Source organism: Scylla paramamosain, unplaced genomic scaffold (assembly GCF_035594125.1).
Source record: "Scylla paramamosain isolate STU-SP2022 unplaced genomic scaffold, ASM3559412v1 Contig13, whole genome shotgun sequence".
In the NCBI taxonomy this organism is placed as follows: domain Eukaryota; kingdom Metazoa; phylum Arthropoda; class Malacostraca; order Decapoda; family Portunidae; genus Scylla; species Scylla paramamosain.
Window position 1 is genome coordinate 409282 of NW_026973678.1, and position 26658 is coordinate 435939.

The 26658-nt window shown below is 40.8% G+C and overlaps 1 protein-coding gene across 3 annotated transcripts; it reads right to left on the bottom strand.

Annotated features, from left to right (window-relative positions):
• Nucleotides 1-7: 7 nt before the first annotated feature.
• On the bottom strand, nt 8-26295 carry LOC135097172 (fibrocystin-L-like). Of its 3 annotated transcripts, XM_063998940.1 has the most exons (12): nt 25737-26295; nt 24646-24809; nt 24177-24313; nt 22098-22270; nt 18914-19131; nt 9318-9415; nt 9068-9164; nt 7995-8174; nt 7344-7444; nt 6902-6980; nt 2360-2481; nt 8-145 (listed from the first exon to the last, which is right to left on the bottom strand). In XM_063998940.1, exons 4-11 carry the CDS (start codon nt 22103-22105, stop codon nt 2405-2407), a joined length of 858 nt encoding a protein of 285 aa, XP_063855010.1. In that variant the 5' UTR covers nt 22106-22270; nt 24177-24313; nt 24646-24809; nt 25737-26295; the 3' UTR covers nt 8-145; nt 2360-2404. The 3 variants fall into 3 exon arrangements, 2 of the variants coding, with proteins under 2 accessions (XP_063855010.1, XP_063855011.1); XM_063998941.1 differs by lacking the exon at nt 6902-6980 and having other exon boundaries at nt 25737-26292; XR_010265428.1 differs by lacking the exon at nt 8-145 and having other exon boundaries at nt 2412-2481; nt 6902-6996; nt 25737-26294.
• Nucleotides 26296-26658: the final 363 nt, after the last annotated feature.

Genomic DNA, 26658 nt, shown 5'->3' on the forward strand with positions numbered 1-26658 from the left:
ATCCAATGTATGGTGCCAGGCCTTGCTATGGATGTACATGGCCAGCTGTGCTATGCTGAAGCTCCTGGGATGTAATAAGGTGGTCCACAAGACTGTCTCTTTCCACCAGTGGTTGGCAGGGCATGTTGAGTGTGTGGAGCTTCATCTGGTCCAACCCATGTGGGATGGATGGTAGATGGATAGACTGAGAGAGAAGCTGGCTAGGTATTGTATAATGTGGAGGAGGAAGGTGTGTACAGGTGTTATTCTTTGCAGGGAAAGGTTAAACTGCTTGTTGGTGAGGTCATGCTGGAAGACTATTTGCTCTATAAAAGAAGAGAAAGGTGTAACTATTGATCTGCAGTGTAGAAGTGAGGTGTAACCATCATTTGTGGGAAAAAAACACCTGAAGATCAAAAAAACAAAATAAGGCACTTTTTTCCTATCTTTTATCTCTTTTATTGACCTGTTTTACCTTCTGTTTTCTTTCCTTTAATATCACATTGCATGTTCAATAGAAGCAAGTTGTATAGAAACTTTAACCCCTTAAGTTAATTTCCATCTCCATCTCTGGGTAAATATGGCAAACTTAGAAAATGCCAGAAGATAATTTTATTTTAAAAATTAATTTCTCTTTGTAATTCTGAATGCAATGATGTACTTTCCATCACACTATGACCCTTGAAAGTAAAGTTAAAGCATATCAAAAGTTCCTTCCCTGACGCGCGGTGTAACCCGCCGAGCAGAAATAACTTGAAGTGCGATAACATTGCGCAAATTCTCTCTCTCTCTCTCTCTCTCTCTCTCTCTCTCTCTCTCTCTCTCTCTCTCTCTCTCTCTCTCTCTCTCTCTCTCTCTCTCTCTCTCTCTCTCCTTTTGGGCATTTCATTTGGGTTGAAAAATTGTACTTCCAATGAGAGAGAGAGAGAGAGAGAGAGAGAGAGAGAGAGAGAGAGAGAGAGAGAGAGAGAGAGAGAGAGAGAGAGAGAGAGAGAGAGAGAGAGAGAGAGAGAGAGAGAGAGAGAGAGAGATGGAAGTTTGAGAGGTGGCCACAGAGGTCCACTGTGACTGTCAGAGGAGGGAAGTGGTGCCTTTTTACCCTTCCTCCATCTCCAATTTCAAATAAATAGCGTGAGTGATACGAGAGGGTCTTATCACACGCACACACACACACGTGTGTGTGCGCACATGCAATTGGAATTCTCAGCTATAAGGTGTACAGAGACTAGGCTTGTCATGTCAAACATCACTTGATAAGCCCTCCCCTTTTCCTCCAACCCATCCCTCTCTCTCTCTCTCTCTCTCTCTCTCTCTCTCTCTCTCTCTCTCTCTCTCTCTCTCTCTCTCTCTCTCTCTCTCTCATACACAAAGGTAGCTTGTAAATTTTTTTTACTTGGCTAGTGCAGTAAAATCCCTCTTATCTGGCATCAACGGGACCACCGACATGCCGGATACTTGAATATTGCCGGATACTTGAATAGAAGTGAAATTATATCCACTATCACCACCCTACACTCACGCATCTTACCATAACAAAGATCAGCTGATCTTAATCAGCAGCTGATCTGATCAGCTGCTTAAGTGTGAGCACAACACGCTTACTCTTTTCTACAACTTTAGGCATGATGAAGGTGTCAGGCGATAAACAGTGCACACGCGGGACTGAGCCACTGAATAAACACAGTGCAGTGGGCCGTGGGTGGCGCGAAGCAGTGCGCTCTGGTGGCGAGGGGACAAAGTATGCCTCGCGTGGGAACTTTAATCGATTTTATGAGTACACATTGATTTTTTATTGATTTTAAGGCTCGGGGAAAAATGTGCCGGATACTTGAAGCTGCCAGATACTTGAATGCCAGATGAGAGGGATTTTACTGTAAACATAAACTGTCTTCACTCTCATTAGTAATATCCGCATCACTCCCAGATGACATGTTTAGGTCACTATCCACATTGCTCCCTTCACTCAGTGGGTGTGTTCCACCCTCAGTGTCATGGGAGTTACCAGATGTTATCTCCAGGAGGGAAAAAAAGCTTAGTGAGACCAAACTGAAATAGTCACAGCGGCAACTCAGCTAGTGAAGAGAGTTGCTAGATACTTACAACAGCCTTCCGATTTGAGTAAGCAGGAGGAAAATACAAACGTGTGGCATGAAAAATCATGATTTCTCATGATTTCCAGAATGATCATCGTCCCACGATACAGTCATTCATGGACAATCACCATATATTAATGGTTAAAAAGACAAGAAGAAGGAAGCAGATATGATATCTTCATCAACTGATACCTTTACCTCCTCACTTTTGTATTCCTTTTCTTCATGCTACAGAACACTCAGCATGGACAGAGCTACACAGAACACTTTTCATTCTAACATCCTACCGGTTGGCTGGAAAAGAACGCTCCAGTAGCACAGTCTCCTCCTCCTCATTGCCCTCCTTGTCCCTCACCAGGTACTGGACTGACATGGAGCCCTGCATGTTGCCCCTCACAGCAAAGCAAACCTGAGGACAGAGTGTCGTGTTGATTATATTTCTGGCTTTCTCTCTCTCTCTCTCTCTCTCTCTCTCTCTCTCTCTCTCTCTCTCTCTCTCTCTCTCTCTCTCTCTCTCTCTCTCTCTCTCTCTCTCATAAACATGTTTTACTTAAATCACAGAAGTGTATATGAGAATGTGGCTTTAGTTATGTTACTCTCTCTCTCTCTCTCTCTCTCTCTCTCTCTCTCTCTCTCTCTCTCTCTCTCTCTCTCTCTCTCTCTCTCTCTCTCTCTCTCTCTTTCTCTCTCTCTCTCTGCTGTACCTTGCTGAGAATATAAAAAGTGTGTAAGAGAAAGTAATGTTAGTAGTTTTGTTCTCCATCTGTGTCTCTCATGTATATATCTTGCTTAGAATATACAAAAAAGTGTGTGTGTGTGTGTGTGTGTGTGTGTGTGTGTGTGTGTGTGTGTGTGTGTGTGTGTGTGTGTGTGTGTGTGTGTGTGTGTGTGTGTGTGTGTGTGTGTGTTGTTCTTAACTAATTACAATTTTATATGATTGAGTCAACCTTGTAATGTTCTGTCTTTTAAAGTTAATTTGTCATATTCATCTTTAAAGCCATGAATGCTCCATGTGTGTGTGTGTGTGTGTGTGTGTGTGTGTGTGTGTGTGTGTGTGTGTGTGTGTGTGTGTGTGTGTGTGTGTGTGTGTTATGCCTGGTTTGACTCTGCTATTACACATCCACAAGAGATTATTTTAATTTCTATTTCAGCTGGACAAAAAAAAATGATATTGTAACTTTTGTATTACTTGTGTCAGTAAGCAACAATGATGACAACAACAACAACAACAACAACAACAACAACAACAACAACAACAACAACAACAACAACAACTACTACTACTACTACTACTACTACTACTACTACTACTACTACTCACATATCTATAGGTTTTTTTTTTTTTTTATGTAGGAAGGATACTGGCCAAGGGCAACAAAAATCTAATAAAAAAAAAATGCCCACTGAGATGCCAGTCCCATAAACGGGTCAAAGCAGTGGTCAAAAATTGGTGGATAAGTGTCTTGAAACCTCCCTCTTGAAGGAATTCAAGTCATAGGAAGGTGGAAATACAGAAGCAGGCAGGGAGTTCCAGAGTTTACCAGAGAAAGGGATGAATGATTGAGAATACTGGTTAACTCTTGCGTTAGAGAGGTGGACAGAATAGGGGTGAGAGAAAGAAGAAAGTCTTGTGCAGCGAGGCCGCGGAAGGAGGGGAGGCATGCAGTTAGCAAGATCAAAAGAGCAGTTAGCATGAAAATAGTGGTAGAAGACAGTTAGATATGCAACATTGCGGCGGTGAGAGAGAGGCTGAAGACAGTCAGTTAGAGGAGAGGAGTTGATGAGACGAAAAGCTTTTGATTCCACCCTGTCTAGAAGAGCAGTATGAGTGGAACCCCCCGAGACATGTGAAGCATACTCCATACATGGACGGATAAGGCCCTTGTACAGAGTTAGCAGCTGGGGGGGTGAGAAAAATTGGCGGAGACGTCTCAGAACACCTAACTTCATAGAAGCTGTTTTAGCTAGAGATGAGATGTGAAGTTTCCAGTTCAGATTATAAGTAAAGGACAGACCGAGGATGTTCAGTGTAGAAGAGGGGGACAGTTGAGTGTCATTGAAGAAGAGGGAATAGTTGTCTGGAAGGTTGTGTCGAGTTGATAGATGGAGGAATTGAGTTTTTGAGGCATTGAACAATACCAAGTTTGCTCTGCCCCAATCAGAAATTTTAGAAAGATCAGAAGTCAGGCGTTCTGTGGCTTCCCTGCGTGATATGTTTACCTCCTGAAGGGTTAGACGTCTATGAAAAGATGTGGAAAAGTGCAGGGTGGTATCATCAGCGTAGGAGTGGATAGGACAAGAAGTTTGGATTATATCATTAATGAATAATAAGAAGAGAGTGGGTGACAGGACAGAACCCTGAGGAACACCACTGTTAATAGATTTAGAAGAAGGACAGTGACCGTCTACCACAGCAGCAATAGAACGATCAGAAAGGAAACTTGAGATGAAGTTACAGAGAGAAAAATAGAAACCGTAGGAGGGTAGTTGGGAAATCAAAGCTTTGTGCCAGACTCTATCAAAAGCTTTTGATATGCCCAAGGCAACAGCAAAAGTTTCACCAAAATCTCTAAAAGAGGATGACCATGACTCAGTAAGGAAAGCCAGAAGTTCACCAGTAGAGTGGCCTTGACGGAACCCATACTGGCGATCAGATAAAAGGTTGTGAAGTGATAGATGTTTAAGAATCTTCCTGTTGAGGATAAATTCAAAAACTTTAGATAGGCAGGAAAGTAAAGCAATAGGACGGTAGTTTGAGGGATTAGAACGGTCACCCTTTTTAGGAACAGGTTGAATGTAGGCAAACTTCCAGCAAGAAGGAAAGGTAGATGTTGACAGACAGAGCTGAAAGAGTTTGACTAGGCAAGGTGCAAGCACGGAGGCACAGTTTCGGAGAACAATAGGAGGGAGACCATCAGCTCCATAAACATCATTGCAAAGAATTTCAATAGGTGGCATGAAGTAGTCAGAGGGTGGAGGAGAGGGAGGAACAAGCCCAGAATCATCCAAGGTAAAGTTTCTAGCAAAGGTTTGAGTGAAGAGTTCAGCTTTAGAAATAGATGTGATAGCAGTGGTGCCCTCTGGTTGAAATAGAGGAGGGAAAGAGGAAGAAGCAAAGTTATTGGAGATATTTTTGGCTAGATGCCAGAAGTCACGAGGGGAGTTAGATCTTGAAAGGTTTTGACATTTTCTGTTAATGAAGGAGTTTTTGACTAGTTGGAGAACAGACTTGGCATGGTTCCAGGCAGAAATATAAAGTGCATGAGATTCTGGTGATGGCTTAAGTACCTTTGTGGGCCACCTCTCTATCATGTATAGCACAAGAACAAGCTGTGTTAAACCAAGGTTTAGAAGGTTTAGGATGAGAAAAAGAGTGAGGAATGTACGCCTCCATGCCAGACACTATCACCTCTGTTATGTGCTCGTCACACAAAGACGGGTCTCTGACACGGAAGCAGTAGTCATTCCAAGGAAAATCAGCAAAAAACCTCCTCAGGTCCCCCCAACTAGCAGAGGCAAAATGCCAGAGGCACCTTCGCTTAGGGGGATCCTGAGGAGAGATTGGAATGATAGGACAAGACAAAGATATGAGATTGTGATCGGAGGAGCCCAACGGAGAAGAAAGGGTGACACCATAAGCAGTAGGATTTGAGGTCAGGAAAAGGTCAAGAATGTTGGGCGTATCTCTAAGACGGTCAGGAATACCAGTAGGGTGTTGCACCAATTGCTCTAGATCATGGAGGATAGCAAAGTTGTAGGCTAGTTCACCAGGATGGTCAGTGAAGGGAGAGGAAAGCCAAAGCTGGTGGTGAACACTGAAGTCTCCAAGAATGGAGATCTCTGCAAAAGGGAAGAGGGTCAGAATGTGCTCCACTTTGGAAGTTAAGTAGTCAAAGAATTTGTTTTAGTCAGAGGAGTTAGGTGAGAGGTATACAGCACAGATAAATTTAGTTTGAGAGTGACTCTGTAGTCGTAGCCAGATGGTGGAAAACTCAGAAGATTCAAGAGCGTGGGTCTGTCCTTTACTTATAATCTGAACTGGAAACTTCACATCTCATCTCTAGCTAAAACAGGTTCTATGAAGTTAGGCGTTCTGAGACATCTCCACCAGTTTTTCTCACCCCCCAAGCTGGTAACTCTGTACAAGGGCCTTATCCGTCCATGTATGGAGTATGCTTCACATGTCGTTGTGGGTTCCACTCATACTGCTCTTCTAGACAGGGTGGAATCAAAAGCTTTTTGTCTCATCAACTCCTCTCCTCTAACTGACGGTCTTCAGCCTTTCTCTCACCACCACAATGTTGCATATCTAACTGTCTTCTACTGCTATTTTCGTGCTAACTGCTCTTCTGAACTTGCTAACTGCATGCCTCCCCTCCTCCCGCAGTCTCACTGCACAAGACTTTCTTCTTTCTCTCACCCCTATTCTGTCCACCTCTCTAATGCAAGAGTTAACCAGTATTTTCAATCATTCATCCCTTTCTCTGGTAAACTCTGGAACTCCCTGCCTGCTTCTGTATTTCCACCTTCCTATGACTTGAATTCCTTCAAGATGGAGGTTTCAAGACACTTATTCATCAGTTTTTGCCCATTGCTTTGACCCTTTTATGGGAAAATAGGCCCACTTCAGTGGGCATATTTTTTTATTGGATTTTTGTTGCCCTTGGCCAGTGTCCTTCCTACATAAGAAAAAAAAAAAATTCTGGTATAGCTGAAAAAAAGATGCACAGAATGTGAACAACAACAACAACAACAACAACAACAACAACAACAACAACAATAATAATAATAATAATAATAGTAATGATAATAATAGTAACAATAACAACCTCTAGTCTGGAACCGTATCTCTAAATAAGCAGGTGTTCCCTTCTTAAGTTCAAATTCTTGCCACTGCATAACTTCAAACTGTGGAAGTAAAACACTAGACACACACACACACACACACACACACACACACACACACACACACACACACACATACATACAGATAGGGAGGCCATGTATAGATTAAATCAAATAAATCATGTGTATCATTTACATACACAAAAAAAAATAATAATAATAAAGCTTATATTTCTACTTTTCTCAGAAGCTTCCCAGCTTCTCAAAATGCAAATGAGCAACAAAATAAATCATGTCAATCACTTATACAAAGAAAAAAAAAGATCACATTTTTATTTTTTCTTCTTAAAACTTCTCAAAATAAAGACAAGCAATGTGAAAAAACTCATCAAGACATGGAATAAGTAGTGTTTCTGTCTGTCTTACTTCGCTGTCTGAATCTCCATTGGCTGCCAGCATCACAAGCATCCGCTCACCAACCTGAACTGATAGAGAGTAGGTCCCATCATGTGGTGGATGTAGGTACCCTGTGCAGGAAGATCATGGGGTTGTATGTTTGAGTGTCACCTTTGTATTCCTTTTTAAGCATTAGAAAGAACTAAAAATATTATGCTTGTATGTCGGTGCATCACCTTTGTATTCTTTCTTTACCATTAAAAAGAACTGAAAATATTATGGTTGCATGTCTGTGTCACCTCTGCATTCCTTCTTCACCATTAAAAAGAACTGAAAATATTATGCTTGTATGTCTGTGTATTACCTTTGTATCCCTTCTTCAGCATTAAAAAGAACTGAAAATATTATGGTTGAATGTCTGTATGTGTGTGTGTCTATGTGTGTGTGTGTGTCACTTTTATATTTCTTCTTCATCATCATGAAGATTAAATATATTATCTTTCTTACAGGCAAAACAAGACTTGCACTGAGTTCTGAGAGAATGCAGGGGACACACACTAACTCAAATGCACACAATACCATCAGGAAGAACTAATACATCACTTATCTTGCATTGAGTCATAAGGGAACACAGACACACACTTCCTCTATCACTATAACACACATAAGCAGGAGTCCCACCTTTCAGAGTGCCCACAGTATCCCGGGTCACCTCAATGGGAAACTTGAGCTCAGCATCTTGAGGGACAAAAGCCTTGTAGCCAGCATGGGAGGGAGACAGGGCTGCCCAGCTTGTCTCCTCCAGGAAGTTGGACTCAAAGTATTCTCCTTGGTACAGCTCAACAAGTAACCTGTGCTCACCTGTACATGGAAAGGATGAAGTGTGTGTGTGTGTGTGTGCGTGTGTGATTGTAGTGATAGTTTAGCAGGCTCCAGTGTGGTTTTCAAGACTACTTGTGATTTTCTTGATAGTTAAACAAGGCTAGTGATAATTTAACAGATTCCAGCACAAGTTATAAGGGTTTCCATGTGTGTTTTCATGATTCTAGTAATACTTCAACAGATTCTGCATCATTTGGTAAAAAAAAAAAAAAATGAGAACTTGATCAATCCTCTCTATGGCCTGTAAAAACAACCCTAATGAATGGACAGCATTTCAAAATACAGGAGGTCCTTGAGTTAAGATGGAGTTCAGTTCCTATGCCATGTCATAAACTAGTTTTGAGTGTAGGTCTGAACCAGCCTAAGTAGTAAGTACCTACAGTAAGTCATGACAGAACACCCTCGAAAACCGCAATAACTTCCAATAGAGTCTGTTAAATTACTACTGCCCTTCTTAATCTACCATCAGAATTATAAAATACTTGAAAAAAAAAAACTTACACTAGAGCCTTTTACACTAGCAGTCCGCCCCCGTGAAAAACCTAAATAACTTACACTAGAGCCTTTCAAACTACCACTGTGCCCTCTTGAAGAACCTAAATAACTAACACTAGAACCTTTCAAACTACCACTGTTCCCCTTTGAAAAAACCTAAATAACTTAATCAAGACTTTTTAAACATAACTACTGTACCTGTAAAGAAAACACATGAAGGACATACAATAAATAAAAATAATGAAATAAATCAGTAAAAAAAAAAAAAAGGGGGGGGGAAGAACTGCCTGCATCGCACCCCCAAAACGGCAGAAACTGAGATCACTGTAAACTGAGGACTCCCTGTACAGTGATGACCAGCAAGACAGTGAACTGACCTGAGCCGGCCGAGGCCTTCCCTTGGGTTGGAGTGAGGCACCGAATTTGCTCATCAGTGATGTCCTGGATGGCACACTGAGCACCCCCCACCAACACCTGCAGCATAAACCTCATTACTCACAGCACTCTCTCCTTGTATGAGTCAAAGCCAAGAACATCACACCTCATCACTCATGGCACTCCCACAGGTGCATTGCAATACAGAAACACAGGGTAGTGAAGGAGTAGCCAGCACCACTGTTGCTGTACCTTGGTCTGCTCCTTGTATGGGTCAAAGCCAGCACCATCAATAGTGAACAGCGTGCCGCCCTGAGAGGACCCCCTGAGAGGACTCACATTGCGCATACCTGCATGGAGACACACCACGTCACTCCGCTAGCCACTCCACACTGCACTACTACATACACACTTCTTTTGCTGTTTGCCTAGAATGAGGGGTTGGTGTCATGGACAAGTCTCCTTCAGTTGTTGTTTTTTTTTGTCCCTTGCATCTACATAAACACTCATGCTGATCGTGTGTGTGTGTGTGTGTGTGTGTGTATGCGTGTCTACCTAGTTGTATTGTCCAGGGCACGAACGAAAGCTCATTTTGCCTTGTCTCAATAACCATATTTATCCAGTTTCTCTTTAAACATGTGTACATTGTTTACCACAACCACCTCTTCCTTCAAATCATTCCAGATTTCAATAGTTCAATATGAGAAGCAGTATTCTTTGATGTTGCTTAAGATTCACTCTTCTTTATTTTCTTCCCATGCTGCCTCATCTGTCTCTCTCCTTCCTCCATCTGTGGTACCAAGTCATTTCTGTCTATTCTTTCTATATTGTTTACTATTACTAATTTGTACATTGTAATCAGGTCTCCTCTTTCTCTTCTCTCTTGTAGTGTTGGTAATCCCATCTCTTCAAGTCTTTCTTCATAGCTTAAGTCTTTCAATTATAGTACTAAATTTGTTGCTATCCTCTGTGTTCTTTCCAGTTTCTGTATATCTTTTTTTTTTTTTTCTATGCGCAGCCTAAACTACATGTTCTAATTTAGGTTGTATCATGCTTGTTATAATTTTCTTCATAATTTCTTTATCTAAATAGTTAAACACCACCCTAATGTCTTAACAAGCTGTATATAGAGCCAAATATTCTGTTTATGTGGCTTTCAGGTGATAGTGTGTCCTGAATCATTACTCCCAAATCTTTTCTTCATTACTTTTTATTATTTTTCATCCCATTTTGTAATTCCATGAAGGTCTCTTTTTACTTTTTCTTATTTCCAACACATGGAATTTAGAATTTAATACTAGAAAGCATTAAATTCTAGTTTCCATCTTTGGCTTCATGCATGTACGAGTATCTTGTCAATATCCTTTTGTAACTCCTTGCAGTCATTTTCATCCTTTATTATTTTCATTATTTTTCCATCATCAACAAAAAGGTTTATATAACTATTTAGATCCTCTGTCATATCATTTACATATATTTGAAACATAATAGGTGCCAACACAGATCCTTGCGGTACCCCACTTGTCACTTTGCGCTAACTTGAATTATTGTCTCTGATCACTGTTGTCACTTCCCTCCCTTGTAAATAATCCTTCATCCATCTTAATGTTGCTCCCTTTAGCCCTCCTCCATTCTCTGATTTCCACATAAGACTTTTGTGGGGAACTTTATCAAATGCTTTTTAGAGATCCAGGTGTACCGTACAAACCCATCAGTCCCTCTCTTGCACTCCATCTATTACTTTTGTATAGAAGCTCAGTAGATTTGTGACACAGGATCTTCCTTTTCTGAATCCAAATTGCTTTTCTGTAATTATCTTTTCATCTTCTAAATACTGCACCCATCTGTCTTTAATTACTATTTGAAAAAGCTTGCTTACAATACTTGTTAAAGACACTGGTTTGTATTTAAATGGTTCCATTTTATTTCCCCCTTTGTATACTGGCACTATGTTAGCTTTTTTCCATTCCCTTGCTACATTTCCTTCTCTCAACAAGCTGTTAATTATATCCCATATGGGGTCTTCCATTTGTTCTCTGCATTCTTTTAATATCCATCCTTTTTTTTTTATGTAGGAGGGGCACTGGCAAAGGGCAACAAAAATCCAATAAAAAAAAAAAACACTGAAATGCCAGTCCCATAAAAGGGTCAAAGCAGTAGTAAAAAAATGATGGATAAGTGTCTTGAAACCTCCCTCTTGAAGGAATTCAAGTTATAGGAAGGTGGAAATACAGAAGCAGGCAGGAAGTTCCAGAGTTTACCAGAGAAAGGGATGAATGATTGAGAATACTGGTTAACTCTTGTGTTAGAGAGGTGGACAGAATAGGGGTGAGAGAAAGAAGAAAGTCTTGTGCAGCGAGGCTGCAGGAGGAGGGGAGGCATGCAGTTAGCAAGATCAGAAGAGCAGTTAGCATGAAAATAGCGATAGAAAATAACAAGAGATGCAACATTGCAGTGGTGAGAGGCTGAAGACAGTCAATTAGAGGACAGGAGTTGATGAGACAAAAAAGCTTTTGATTCCACCCTGTCTAGAAGAGCAGTATGAGTGGAACTCACCCAGACATGTGAAGCATACTCCATACATGGACGGATAAGGCCCTTCTACAGAGTTACCAGCTTGGGGGGTGAGAAAAACTGGCGGAGACGTGTCAGAATGCCTAACTTCATAGAAGCTGTTTTAGCTAGAGATTTGATGTCAAGTTTCCAGTTCAGATTATAAGTAAAGGACAGACCGAGGATGTTCAGTGTAGAAGAGGGGGACAGTTGAGTGGCATTGAAGAAGAGGGGATAGTTGTCTGGAAGGTTGTGTCGAGTTGATAAATAGAGGAATTGAGTTCTTGAGGCATTGAACAATACCAAGTTTGCTCTGCCCCAAACAGAAATTTTAGAAAGATCAGAAGACAAGCATTCTGTGGCTCCCCTGCGTAAAATGTTTACCTCCTGTAGGGCTGGATGTCTATGAAAAGACGTGGAAAAGTGCAGGGTGGTATCATCAGCGTAGGAGTGGATAGGACAAGAAGTTTGGTTTAGAAGATCATTAATGAATAATAAGAGAGTGGGTGACAGGACAGAACTCCGAGGAACAGCACTTTTAATAGATTTAGGAGAAGAACAGTGACCGTCTACCACACCAGCAATAGAACAGTCAGAAAGGAAACTTGAGATGAAGTTACAGAGAGAAGGAGAGAAGCCGTAGGAGGGTAGTTTGGAAGGTTGTGAAGTGGGAGATGTTTAAGAATCTTCCTGTTGAGGATAGATTAAAAAACTTTAGATAGGCAGGAAATTAAAGCAATAGGACGGTAGTTTGAGGGATTGGAACGGTCACCTTTTTTAGGAACAAGCTGAATGTAGGCAAATTTCCAGCAAGAAGGAAAGGTAGATGTTGACAGAGAGAGCTGAAAGAGTTTGACTAGGCAAGGTGCAAGCACGGAGGCACAGTTTCGGAGAACAAAAGGAGGGATCCCATCAGGTCCATAAGCCTTCCGAGGGTTTAGGCCAGCAAGGGCATGGAAAACATCATTGCGAAGAATTTTAATAGGTAGCATGATGAAATCAGAGGATGGAAGAGAGGAAGGAACAAGTCCTGAATCGTCCAAGGTAGAGTTTTTAGCAAAGGTCTGAGCGAGGAGTTCAGCTTTAGAAACAGATGTGATAGCAGTGGTGCCATCTGGTTGAAATAAAGGAGGGAAGGAAGAAGAAGCAAAGTTATTGGAGATATTTTTTGGCTAGATGCCAGAAGTCACGAGGGGAGTTAGATCTTGAAAGGTTTTGACACTTTCTGTTAATGAAGGAATTTTTGGCTAGTTGGAGAAGAGACTTGGCATGGTTCCAGGCAGAAATATAAAGTGCATGAGATTCTGGTGATGGAAGGCTTAAATACCTTTTGTGGGCCACCTCTCTATCATGTATAACACGAGAACAATATGTGTTAAACCAAGGTTTGGAAGGTTTAGGTCGAGAAAAAGAGTGAGGAATGTACGCCTCCATGCCAGACTCTATCACCTCCGTTATGCGCTCAGCACACAAAGATAGGTCTCTGATACGGAAGCAGTAGTCATTCCAAGGAAAATCAGCAAAATACCTCCTCAGGTCCCCCCAACTAGCAGAGGCAAAACGCCAGAGGCACCTTCGCTTAGGGGGATCCTGAGGAGGAATTGGAGCAATAGGACAAGATACAGATATGAGATTGTGATCGGAGGAGCCCAACGGAGAAGAAAGGGTGACAGTATAAGCAGAAGGATTAGAGGTCAGGAAAAGGTCAAGAATGTTGGGCGTATCTCCAAGACGGTCAGGAGTACGAGTAGGGTGCTACACCAATTGCTCTAGGTCGTGGAGGATACTAAACCGTAGGCTAGTTCACCAAGATGGTCAGTGAAGGGAGAGGAAAGCCAAAGCTGGTGGTGAGCACTGAAGTCTCCGAGAATGGAGATCTCTGCAAAAGGGAAGAGGGTCAGAATGTGCTCCACTTTGGAAGTTAAGTAGTCAAAGAATTTCTTATAGAGTAGTTTGGTGAAAGGTATACAGCACAGACAAATTTAGTTTGAGAGTGACTCTGTAGTCGTAGCCAGATGGTGGAAAACTCGGAAGATTCAAGAGTGTGGGCATGAGAGCAGGTTAAGTCATTGCGCACATAAACGCAACATCCAGCTTTGGATCGAAAATGAGGATAGAGAAAGTAGGAGGGAACAGAAAAGGGGCTACTGTCAGTTGCCTCAGACACCTGAGTTTCAGTGAGGAAAAGAAGATAAGGTTTAGAAGAGGAGAGGTGGTGTTCTACAGATTGAAAATTAGATCTTAGACTGCGAATGTTGCAGAAGTTAAAGAAGAAAAAGTTGAGGGGGGGGGGTGTCAAGACACTTAGGGTCGTCGACAGAAAGGCAGTCCGACCTGAGGACATTTATGGTCCCCTCCCCAGATGGGGACTCCAAGGCTGGTGTAGGAGTCGCCATGATGATTTTGAAATTTTTGAGGGAAGGATGTGTGTGTTATTAGGTGCTTGTAGTTTTGTGTGGAGGAAGAGAGTTGTCTTTAGACGGCAGGCTGTGACTGCCCCCTTGTGTTGCGAGACACAAAGGGAAATGTTCAGTGAGGTCACAGCTGGGTTTAATGATAAGTTCACAGCACCCCCTGAACAGTGCTTTAGACCTCACTGGGAGTAATTATCATTACTTGATTGTTACTTGATTGTTACTTGATTGTTACTTGATCTGGTCACATAGCTCTTCTAAAATCCAGCTCTTCCAGCAGTTTCTTGATTTCTTGCCCCTTTACTTGTATCTCCTGTATTCCCTCATTCTGTGATACTATTTTCAATATCATAAAATCAGTTTCCTTTCTAAATGCAGACTGAAAACTCTCATTCATTAGGTCACTCATCTCAGTAGTTTCATAAATTCTTCCTTCTCTTCTTAATTTGTTTATGTCATCCCTGTTTCATTTTCCCATTTATGTAACTGTAAAAGAGTTTGGGCTCTTCCTTGCATTTTCTTATTATCTCACTTTCAAAATTTCTTTCTTCTTTTCTTCTTATTATACCATATTCATTCCTTGCCTTTCTGCATTCTCCCCTAGTATTTGTGTTCAGTTTTCTCATAATTTTCCTCCATGCCCTGTCCTTTTTCTTTTTTGCTTCTACTCACCTGCCATTATACCATTCATGCTTCCAAATTTTCACTTTATAACTTGGCACAAACTGTTGCACCCCCTCTCTATACTTGCTCAAATGTATCTCATATTTTTCTTGCACTACTTCACCTTTAAATAGCTCTTTCCAGTTCTTTTTTCCATAAATTTTATTAGGTTCTGCAAAGTTTGCCTTAGCATAGTTCTGTCTCCCATTCTAAATTGTTAATTCCTGTGCAGCACTTTTTCCTACTATGGTACTATTTCTATTGTCACATGATCATTTCTTTCCAGTGGACTCAATGAATACTTGGTCTACTTTCTGGGATTTTTGTAGAAACTAAGTACAGCTGTGATGGTTCTTCTCTGTATCTTGTAGGTTCATTCACCCACTGTCTGATTGTATTGACTATCATGGTATGCATGGTATGTTGATGATACCACCCTGCACTTTTCTACGTCTTTTTGTAGACATCCAACCCTTCAGAAAGTAAACAGTTCACACAGGGATGCCACAGAACACCTGACTTCTGATGTCTCTAGAATTTTTGATTGGGGCAGAGCAAACTTGGTATTGTTCAATACCTCAAAAACTCAATTCCTCCATCTATCAACTCAACACAACATTCCAGACAACTATCCCCTCTTCTTCATTGACACTCAACTGTTCCCCTCTTCTACACTGAACATCCTCGGTCTGTCCTTTACTTATAATCTAAACTGGAAACTTCACATATCATCTCTAGCTAAATCATCTTTTATGAAGTTAAGTGTTCTGAGACATCTCCGCCAGTTTTTCTCACCCGCCCCAGCTGCTAACTCTGTGGAAGGGCCTTATCTGTCTGTGTATGGAGTATATTTCACATGTCTGGGAGGGTTCCACTCATACCACTCTTCTAGACAGGGTAGAATCAAAAGCTCTTCATCTCATCAACTCTCCTGTAACTAACTGTCTTCATTCTCTTTCTCATTGCTGTAATGTTGCATCTCTTGTTATCTTCTATCACTATTTTCATGCTAACTGCTCTTCTGATCTTGCTAACTGCATGTCTCCCTCCTACCATGGCCTCGCTGCACAAGACTCTCTTCTTTCTCTCACCCCTTTGTCCACCTCTCTACTGCAAGAGTTAACCAGTATTCTCAGTCAGTCATTCATCCCTTTCTCTGATAAACTCTGGAACTGCCTGCCTGCTTCTGTATTTCCACCTTCCTATGACTTGAACTCCTTCAAGAGGAAGGTTTCAAGACACCTATCCTTCAATTCTTGACTACCACTTCTGACCATATTTGGGGACTGGCATCTCAGTGGGCTTTTCTTTTACTGGATTTTTGTTGCCCTTGGCTGGTGTCCCTCCTACATAAAAAAATAAATAAATAAGTAAATATATAAAAAAAATAAGTTCTTCACTCCATGACCTGACATTTTCTTTCACTTCCATCTCCTCCAGTTTAATTCCTTTAGTGTTGAAGCTGCCTACTAAGAGCACTTTGTTACTTTTTCTTATCATTTCCTCTGTGCTATTTCTTGTTTCTAGTTTTATAGTTTTATATCTATTGGTCTCCCATGCATTAGTTTTCGGTGGTATGTACATCACAGTAACTTTCCTTTTTTTTCACTTCATTTCATCCTAATCACAACACTCAAAGTTTCTGCCATTTCATCACCATATTCAACTTCATCAACAACAATATCCTCTTTTACCAATATCATTGCTCCTGCTCCTTCCTTTCCTTTTCTATCTCTCCTCCATGCACTATAACCTTCCTTTGCAAATCCCAACTCTATTTCCTGTTTTAGTTTGTTTTCCATTAAACATACCACATCTGATTTATTGTTCTTTAGGTATTCTTTAAGTTCCAATAGGCTCAACACCAAACCATCTATATTAGTATACATAATCTTTAAACTTCTGCCTGGTGATCTTGTGTGGCATCTTTGTGGCACCATTTCCTCACTTTCATGTCCAGAACTTTCAAAATGAATCTCCTCGCTTGTTCTTGTGTTCTCTCCTTGTTTTTTGACTGGGCCTCTACTCTCAACTCTTTCAGTTTACTTCTCTCTCCTTTGTTCATGTCTCATTTTTATCCACATTTCCTTAATTTCTTCTACTTTTACCAATTTTCCTGTTCTTTGCAAGACATGTTTTGCTGCTGTTTGTGACATGAATCTTATTTTCATTGGTCTTGTTCCATTTTTGTTGTACTTTTTCAATCCTGTAAACCTCTTCAATTTGTTCAACTATCTCCTCTCCTTCCTCTGCCACTTCTGCTATAATCTCCTTAACCCTTTTTGCCTCTTTTTTTTTTCTCTGTAGCTATTTTCATGAGTAGGTTCTCCTTGGCCTCAAATACCATCACATTCATCTTTCTCTGTACCATGTCTCTCACAAGATTACTTTTTTCCTTTATTATCTTAATCACTTGCTTTTCCATGTCCTTATTGTGTTCCTGTTGCTGTTGCCTTATTATCTCTTCCATATCTGCCTTTTGTTGTTGTTCTCTCTCTTCTTTTCAACTTTTGACTTCTGCTGTCACTACCCTTTCACTTTCCCATCCTTAATCTCTCTCTCTCTCTCTCTCTTTTGTAAAGCTTTCTTTAACACCTTGTTCTCTTCCTTGAGTTTCTTGATTTCTTTATAGTACTTCTTGTTTAAGTCACTATTTTTGTCACCTCTTCTCTAAGTTCTTTGTTTTCCTTTCTTTTTCCATCTTCTTCTTCATCTCTATTATATCACTGGATATCTTTTTTACATTGTCACCACCCACCTCCCTCTCTCTTCCTTTCATGTCTTTATTATCACTGCTAAGTTACGTATTTCTTTTTGTATTTTGACATTTTCTTCAATTTTCCACATTCGTTTATTTGTATGAGCTACACTGAGGTCTTCTTCCTTGAAACCCTCAAAAATATTTGCCATGTCCACTGACATCTTCCTTCTTAATATTCCCTGGTAAGACAATGTTTACCTGTACACTACTCTCCCAATCACCTTTTCGGCCACTTCCCAATTTACACTTCACTTCCCCTGCACTCACACATCACACAATTCCCTATTATGGAGACAGGACTCAAGCTCAGCTCCCCTGTACAACCAAAACCTAGGTAACTCCTTAGAGCTGCTGTGGATGTGTCCAATTAGCTGGGCGGCACAGTGTGTGTGTGTGTGTGTGTGTGTGTGTGTGTGTGTGTGTGTGTGTGTGTGTGTGTGTGTGTGTGTGTGTGTGTGTGTGTGTGTACTAACAATACAGGGTGTCCCATAAATTAAGGTACATACCTTGGGATATGATAGTTCAAGTAATCCTGGGTCAAAAATACTCTATACACACACACGCTGTTTGCTTTATTTTGTGAGAAATTAACATGTAAGTTGTGTGTTGTGGGAGCTGCTTGCCTGGGATCAGTTTCCTGATGATGGATAGGTCATGGAGGCCCACAGGAATGGCCAGCAAGATCCCCTCACCTAACACCAACGGATTTCTTTCCTTTGGGGACTCATGAAATCCTTGGTGTACAAGAACAAATCATGTTACAGAGTGGAGCTGATTCACCCCACCGAGGAAGCAGCAGAGCAGATAAGGAATGAAAGGAGCGAAATGATGCACTTAGGCAGTCACTTGATTGACAAGGCTTACCATTTAAATGTCAAGATGATGACTGTCAAAGGGGATGACATTTGCAGTGAACTGCCATGTATGTTTTAAAAAGCAGCACTGAATAACCACTGTATTGCTGTGTTACCTGCACATTTTCTTCAGACACATACAAAAATTTAATGTCATTTGTTATTTCCTGTAAGGATTTGACTGCATATGTTGAACACAAAAAAATATCACTTAATGCTGTGCAGCACCATGTGAGTACGTAATGAGCCACGTAATGAGCCAAGGAGGGAGGAAAGAGACGGAGGCACACCCAGGCAAGCAGCTCCCGCAATTCACAACTTAGCTACACATTAATTTCTCACAAAATAAAGCAAAACACAGCATATGTGTATAGAGTATTTTCAATTTAGAATTACTTGAACTATCAAATCCCAAAGTGTACCTAAACTTGGAGGACACCATGTAAAAACTAAGAAAAACACAACAATCTACTACTAAAACACAGGGCATTATAAGCTTAATTCCTATACAGTTATTTCCAATAGTCAGGATAAAGTCACTGATCACATAAGGTAAGACTAGATCCACATGCATACATGTGCAGGCATACTATATGTACACACCAGCATATGTATGGAACTGGTACAATCTGTCCTGGGAGTCCACATACATTCCTGTCTTGGTCACTTCAGATGCCCCTCTTCCAGTAACGTAGACAGTGGCGTTCATGGGGCCAACCAGCTTAGCCTTGGAGCGACAAGTAACCTTCTCCCTTGTCAGTGTGTCATAGAGCTCCAGGTTCTCGTCCACTATATCACAGGGGATGCTTCCAACAAAGGCCCTGTTATGGGAGTTAAGGATGTGAGGTAAGGCTACAGCTTGAAATGTGCAATCCCTAATATCTCAGTGCCTTTTCTTTATTAACTGGCTCTAATGGTGTTTGGAGCTCCCCTGATTGAAATGATAGTTTAAAAGGCTTTAGTGGATGTTATCAGGGTTTTCAAGGGCATTTTCATGATTCAAGTAATGGTTTAATAAGGTCAGTAATAGTTCAACAGACTTTAATGGATGTTACCAGGTTTTTCAAGGGTGTTTTCATGATCAAGTAATGGTTTGATAAGGCTAGTGACAGTTTAACAGGTTTTAGTGGATGCTGTCAGGGTTTGCAAGGATGTTTTTGTGATTCAAATGGTTTTCTTAATATCATCCTACACACACCCTTCTTCTTCATCTTCTCATGCCCTCTCGTGCTTCTAAAGTCTCTCACCACCAAATTACTCTGGTCCAATTTTTCACAGTCTGACAAAATCCAATATAAGGCCATCAGATCACCTCTCTCTCTTCTCTCTTCCAAGGGTGGGTAGGTTTAGTTTTAGTCTCTCTTCATATGATAAGTCTGATAGGGTCAGAGGCAACTTTGTCGCTGCTCATTGTATTCTTTCTAATTTCTTTATGTCCCTTTTAGTGCTGGGAGACCACATCGCTGCTGCATATTTCAAACTAGGTCTTATCATTGTCAGTTACATCCCTAATCATCTCTTCATCCAGGTAGTTGAATGTTGTTCTTATGTTTCTCACCAGATTATATGTTTCCCCTGTCTTTCTTCTTACATGTACCTCTGAGGACAACTTATCAGTGACAGTAATTCCAGGGTCTTTCTCTTCACTCTTCACTTTTATTTCCTCATTACCCAATTTATAACTGAAGACTGGCATCACACAACTATGCCCAAACTTCAACACTCCTCATCTTTTTATGTTAAACTCCATTTTCCAAGTGTCACTCCAATCCCAAATCACATTCAGATCTCACTGTAGAGCTTCACAATCCTCTGTCCTCTCCACTTTTCCCATCAATTCTGCATCATCAGCAAATAGACTCATGTAACTATTCACCCCTTCCATCACATCATTCACACAGGTAGCAAACATGACTGGTGGTAGTACTGAACCCTGCAGAACACCACTAACTACCTCTCTCCATGATGACTTTTTATCTTTGACCACTGTTCTCATTTCCCTTCCTCTCAGAAAGTCACTGATCCAATGTAGGAGTGCTCCTCTCAGCCCACCAGACATTTCTCATTTCCACAACAGTCTGCTGTGAGGCACCTTATCAAAATAAACACAATCTGCCCATCCCTCTCTTTCTTGTACCATATCTATGACTGGAGTAGAAACACCTTAAATTTGTTATACATGACCTTCCTTTCCTAAATCTGAATTGTCTGTCTGTTAATATTTCTCTCTTTTCCAGATATTCACTCCATCTTTGCTTCACTATTCTTTGGCACAATTTTGCCACTACACTTGTTAATGATGCTGGTCTATAATTAAATGGTTCTTCTTTGCTTCCACTCTTATATATGGGGACTATACATGCTTTTTTCCAATGCTGGGCACCACTCCTTCCCTTAATGAAGTTATGATGAGTTTGTAAATCATGTGTGCAGGTTGATCTCTGCATTCCTTCACCACCCAATCAGACACTCCATCAGGTCCCTGTGCCTTCCTCACATCCAAGTCTTCCATCATTATTCTTACCTCATCCACTGTTACCTCAATCTCACTCACTCTTCTACTCTCACATCTTCTGTCACCGGTCTACCAAATGTTCCCTCTCCAGTGAAGACACTGAAAGAAGTCATTCAAAACCTCTGCAATTTGTGCTTCTTCTTCAACATGTTTGCCATTTATTTTCAGTTTGTTGAACCCATTCTTATTCTTCATTTTACCATTCTATAGAACATCCTTGGTTCATCCTTACATATGTCTATAATGTCTTTTCATGAATTCTTTATTTCTTCCCTCCTTAGAGTATTCATTTCTCTCCCTTTTATATGCTGACTCCACTCACACTCACTTACATACTGCTCATCTACCCTCCCTCCCTCCTCCTCCCTTTCTTCCATCTCTCCCATAACTCCTCTGCTTTTTCTTCCTTCTCCCTTGCCTCCATATCTCCACTTACCTCTTTCTCTTCTCTCTCCCTAACCCAGCCACTCTCTCTCTCTCTCTCTCTCTCTCTCTCTCTCTCTCTCTCTCTCTCTCTCTCTCTCTCTCTCTCTCTCTCTCTCTCTCTCTCCCACACACACACACACACACACACACACACACACACTTTTTTTCCATCTGGTTTCTTCTGCAACATGAAAACCACATCCTTCTGATATTAGTACTTAATTCTCCTCAGAGCCGCCGCCGCCACCACCACCACCACCACCACCACCACCACCACCACCACTGCCACAACCACTATCATTATTTTCACCTTTATCTTTACTCAGGTGGTGTTGTTGTGGTCTCCAGGGGCATTTTCATGACTGACAATGCAAGGATTTTGCAAGAGAAAAAGAAAATGCCCCATGAGAATTTTGGTGATCATCTGTATGGCCTTTGAAAATGTTTTTTTAATGAGAAAGCAAAGCATTAAGAATACAAACAAGATAGAATTAAGCTAACACAGGAAGCTGGTAAGTTAGTTTGTTGTATACTAAATGCAAGGTCTTGTTTCTGGAAAGTTGTGCTTCAGGTTCAAACCAATGACTGTCAAGATTAACATGTGTTCCTCACAAAACTTTTCCTACAGTGCAGTATACTATAATAGACACAAACACATACAAAAATAAATATTACTACTACTACTTTTCTCCTGTAAGAGGGCCACTGGCCAGGGGCAACAAAAATTTTGAATAAAAAAAGAAAAAAAGCCCCAGTTTTACTACTACTCCAGTAGTAGTAAAACTATATAGACTACAGACAAATGAGTAGTAAATACAACATCAAATCAATCCTTTAGGACCAAACCTAGGCATGTTAATACATCACTGCAATTCTGTCTGCTGCTGATCCCGTCATACAGAATCCATTAGCTATTTGTGGTGGGTTCCCACGGCAGAGGCTTCACGCAGCAGCAGCACCACCACACGAATAGCAGGCACACGCACCACACTCAGCCAGGAATGCACTTTCCAAGGCAACTGTGGATAATGAATAAAGAAAAAATAATAATTAGCCTTGAATTGATTTTCCAGAGCACCTGTGAACAGAGAAGAAATGAAAAGAATAGTAAACACTTCACAATAGTAAATGTGGCTACATTTCAACATATTTTTTACCTGGCTGGTCTCACAAGAGAGAACCCCTTCAGGGCCAGTTCAGGGTCAGCTCACCACCACTATCAAAAAGACACCAAAGTCTGTACATGCTTATCTAACTGCCTGGCAAGTGTGCCATCAGCCCAAGATAAATAATAAATCTGACTAGCAGCACAGCGTATATGTCACCAGCAAGAATCAAACAGATGTACACCTGAGAAGTTGGACAAACTGTACCTAAAACCATCAACAGAATTAGATTCAGGCACACTGTTAGCAAGAAAATTCCAGATTTTCATCACTCTGAGAAAAATGTGTGTCTGGCATCACAACAACTATAAGGAATGCTGACAGAAGTGGCTCAGATGAACAGGTCTGCTGCATTAACTGTATGTATGGCCTCTAGTGCTGACAGCAGTGGCCGAGGTGTACAAGTCTGTTGCATTAATTTGCATGGATGGCCTCTAGTGCTGACAGTAGTGGCTGAGGTGTACAAGTCTGTTGCATTAATTTGTATGGATGGCCTCTAGTGCTGACAGCAGTGGCCGAGGTGTACAAGTCTGTTGCATTAATTGTATGGATGGCCTCTAGTGCTGACAGAAGTGGCTGAGATGAACAAGTCTGTTGCATTAATTGTATGGATGGCCTCTAGTGCTGACAGAAGTGGCTGAGATGAACAAGTCTGTTGCATTAATTGTATGGATGGCCTCTAGTGCTGACAGTAGTGGCTGAGGTGTACAAGTCTGTTGCATTAATTTGTATGGATGGCCTCTAGTGCTGACAGTAGTGGCTGAGATGAGCAGGTCTGTTGTATTAATTGTATGGATGGCCTCTAGTGCTGACACAAGGGGGCTGAGGTGAACAGTGATTGGGGAGAGTCCATGAAAGTCTCCAAGAATGGAGATCTCTGCAAAAGGGAAGAGGGTCAGAATGTGCTCCACTTTGGAAGTTAAGCAGTCAAAGAATTTCTTATAGTCAGAGGAGTTAGGTGAGAGATATACAGCACAGATAAATTTAGTTTGAGAGTGACTCTGTATTCGTAGCCAGATGGTGGAAAACTCGGAAGATTCAAGAGCGTGGGCACAAAAGCATGTTAAGTCATTACACACATAAAGGCAACATCCAGCTTTGGATCGAAAATGAGGATAGAGAAAGTAGGAGGGAACAGAAAAGGGGCTACTGTCAGTTGTCTCAGACACCTGATTTTCAGGGAGGAAAAGAAGATGAGGTTTAGAAGAGGAGAGGTGGTGTTCTACAGATTGAAAATTAGATCTTAGACTGCGAATGTTGCAGAAGTTAATGAAGAGAACGTTGAGGGGGGTGTCAAGACACTTAAGGTCGTTAACAGAAAGGCAGTCCGACCTAGGCACATTTATGGTCCCCTCCCCAGATGGGGACTCGGAGGCTGGTGTAGGAGTCGCCATGATGATTTTGAAATTTTTGAGTGAAGGGTGTGTGTGTTTTTAGGTGCTTGTAGTTTTGTGTGGAGGAAGAGAGTTGTCTTTAGAGGGCAGGCTGTGACTGCCTCCTTGTGTTGTGAGACACAAAGGGAAACGTTCAGTGAGGTCACAGCTGGGTTTAATGATAAGTTCACAGCACACCCTGAATAGTGCTTTAGACCTCACTGGGAGTAATTATCGTTTTGGCAGGTGTCTACTGCCTCCTTCTATAACTAATGTCAAGGTTTGTCACACTGTTTTCTTATGTAATACCAGTAACCAATTGCAGTCACATGAAAATCAATAAAATACATGGTTGGGTAAACATGTAATGCAATAATACTATATACCTGGGAATCTGAAGCAGTAGCTGAGGATCACTCCATTCACATCACAAACAAGTTGGATTTTCAGAGGGAGTGATAGCTTTTCCAGTTAAAGTAGAGGGCCTCGTCCACTCTTCGGGCCTTGATGGCAATGTGGGTGCCTGTGCACACAAAAGAATGTATTGGATGATCATGATACACAGTAGCTACATATATCTACCATTAATATATATATATATATATATATATATATATATATATATATATATATATATATATATATATATATATATATATATATATATATATATATATATATATAGCATCCCTGCACTGGATATGCACACAATATACATAAGATATGAAAACTTTTTAATGCTTAACAAGAACTTGAGGCTGTGAGATACCTTTCACTCAAAGTAAACACCGATGAAGTGATAGATTATAACAATAGCAATAAATTTTAAACAAAATATATTATTGTTAATCTTACCATCAATGGTCCCAATAACTCTTAAGAAATTTTTGATCCTGAAGAACTGCTGTGCAGTTCTCCTTTGATCAAGGTGTGTTGAAGGCATCTTGATTTCCTGCACCGACTTATCACTCAACACAATGCACACACACTCGAAGACCCTGCTGACACTTACGTAAGTCCTGAAAGCAGATTATAAGCCATTAGTTTTCATTTTATTTATTTTAAATAAGATACATCTTTCTGCTGTAAGCAAAAAAAAAAAAAAAAAAAGAAAAAAGAAAAAGAAAAAAAAAAAATCAGCAACATAAATTCAATGATCCCTCTATATGTAGTGCACCGTTCAAGTACACCCAGGTGTACTTGATGGCACGTTTGGTAAGGTTAGCATCATCCCTCATCCCTCCTTATTGATTATACATTCACATATTTTGACACTAGGAACTAATCTTGACATATTCCTAACACTGGATTACAACTTTATAAACCGTGGCATGCAGTAGATTGACTTTTATGCCTTTTACCCTTGAAAGTCAGCCACACTTAAATATTATTCACCATACTGAACATCAGTTTATTCACCTACAAAAGTTATTAATGGGATATTGTGCAATTTGTAAAAAAAAAAAAAAAAAAAAAAAAAATAGTAGTAATTGTTTAGAGTCCCCTCTTGTCCTTATTACACGTCTATCCTCTTCCATTCTTTCGCATATACCTCTTGATAAACCTGAAATATAGTATAAGGTTGGGGGAGATGTGTCCCCATCCTTTAGGGGTGTTCCAGAAGTTATACTAACTTATATTAGTGTCCTTAAGGGTGGGTCTAGCCCCCGTGGTTACGTTAGATTAGGTAATGTTTCATATAAAAGTGTACGGTGACTAACCTAACCACTGTTAACCTCTGGGTGGCCTTCGCCCATCCCCTGAACCCCCTGAAGAACAGGGTCACTTCTTCCTCGCCTTAAAGTTATGTTTTGTGTACCTAAAGGTATATGCGAAGAATGTAAGAGAATAGACCAGTAATGAGGTCAGGGAAAGGGCTCCCTGACAATTTCCACAACAGCCAGCCCCTGTGCTGAATGAAGCATGCAACACCAGTATCATCTTACCTGCAGTGTCTCCAATGACGTTTTGGAAGGACCCACTGGCAACTGCCTAGGGAAGTGGTATTTGAGCATCAGCTCATTATCACTCAATGCCAAGGAATCAAGGCGATTCCAAAAGCGCCTTTCTCGCCTCAAGGCACGAACGTGGAAGTATGCAAAGAAAATATCCAATATATGCAGGAGAAGCGACGAAAACAATACTTAATCACAATACAAACTTATTGCTGCGAGGCGGAATGGGGAGCGCGCACGTGTGGGGCAAATCAGCCTCTTCCTTTTCATGCTTCGTTTTCAGTGTTCCATGCAAGATTTCACTTTATGCATCACAAAACCATACTTTCTTGGTGATAAAGCTTGTAAATAATAATAAAAAGAAAAGTTATTTTGTGCACATAAATATTTAAATAAGAGTTTTCGGGCGAGTTAAGCCACAAACTCCACCTCCTAGACCCAACTGTCTCCAGCCATGGACGCTGATATGCCGCTAGTCTCTTCTTCCTCAAGATCTACAAGTCATCATCATCATCATCCTGATCTATGTTACCGCTGTGTTCATTTTTTTGTCGGCTGTCTGTCTATTTCACACCACAAAAAAAAAAATAAATAAAATAAATAAATAAAATATATAAATAAATAAATAAATAATAGATGCTCTAAGCTGCGGAGCGGCGGGGGGCATCTGATTATTAAACGCGTCGCAGACTTGGTCATACGGAGCTCGCCTCCACACGCCACGCCAACAGTCGCGCCGTCGTGATGGTTGCGGCGAGTGATATGTTGCTATAAATGACTCTGTGTTTTCAATATGTGGAGTTTTATCTTCATTCTGATCGCGCTATCATGTTCACGAGAGTATTTTTTCTACTTAAGTGTAATAATATATTTCAGCATTCAATGCTAAATTGTTGAAAATAGCGAGCATACT

Bases quoted from the DNA above. Each gene is read 5' to 3' on its own strand.
- LOC135097172 (XM_063998940.1), bottom strand. The intron at 6,981-7,343 runs GTAAGACAGACA...TTACTTCCACAG, and splicing joins ATGGAGATTCAGACAGCGAA to TTTGAAGTTATGCAGTGGCA. The intron at 2,482-6,901 runs GTTGTTATTGTT...CTCTGTCCTCAG, and splicing joins GATACGGTTCCAGACTAGAG to GTTTGCTTTGCTGTGAGGGG.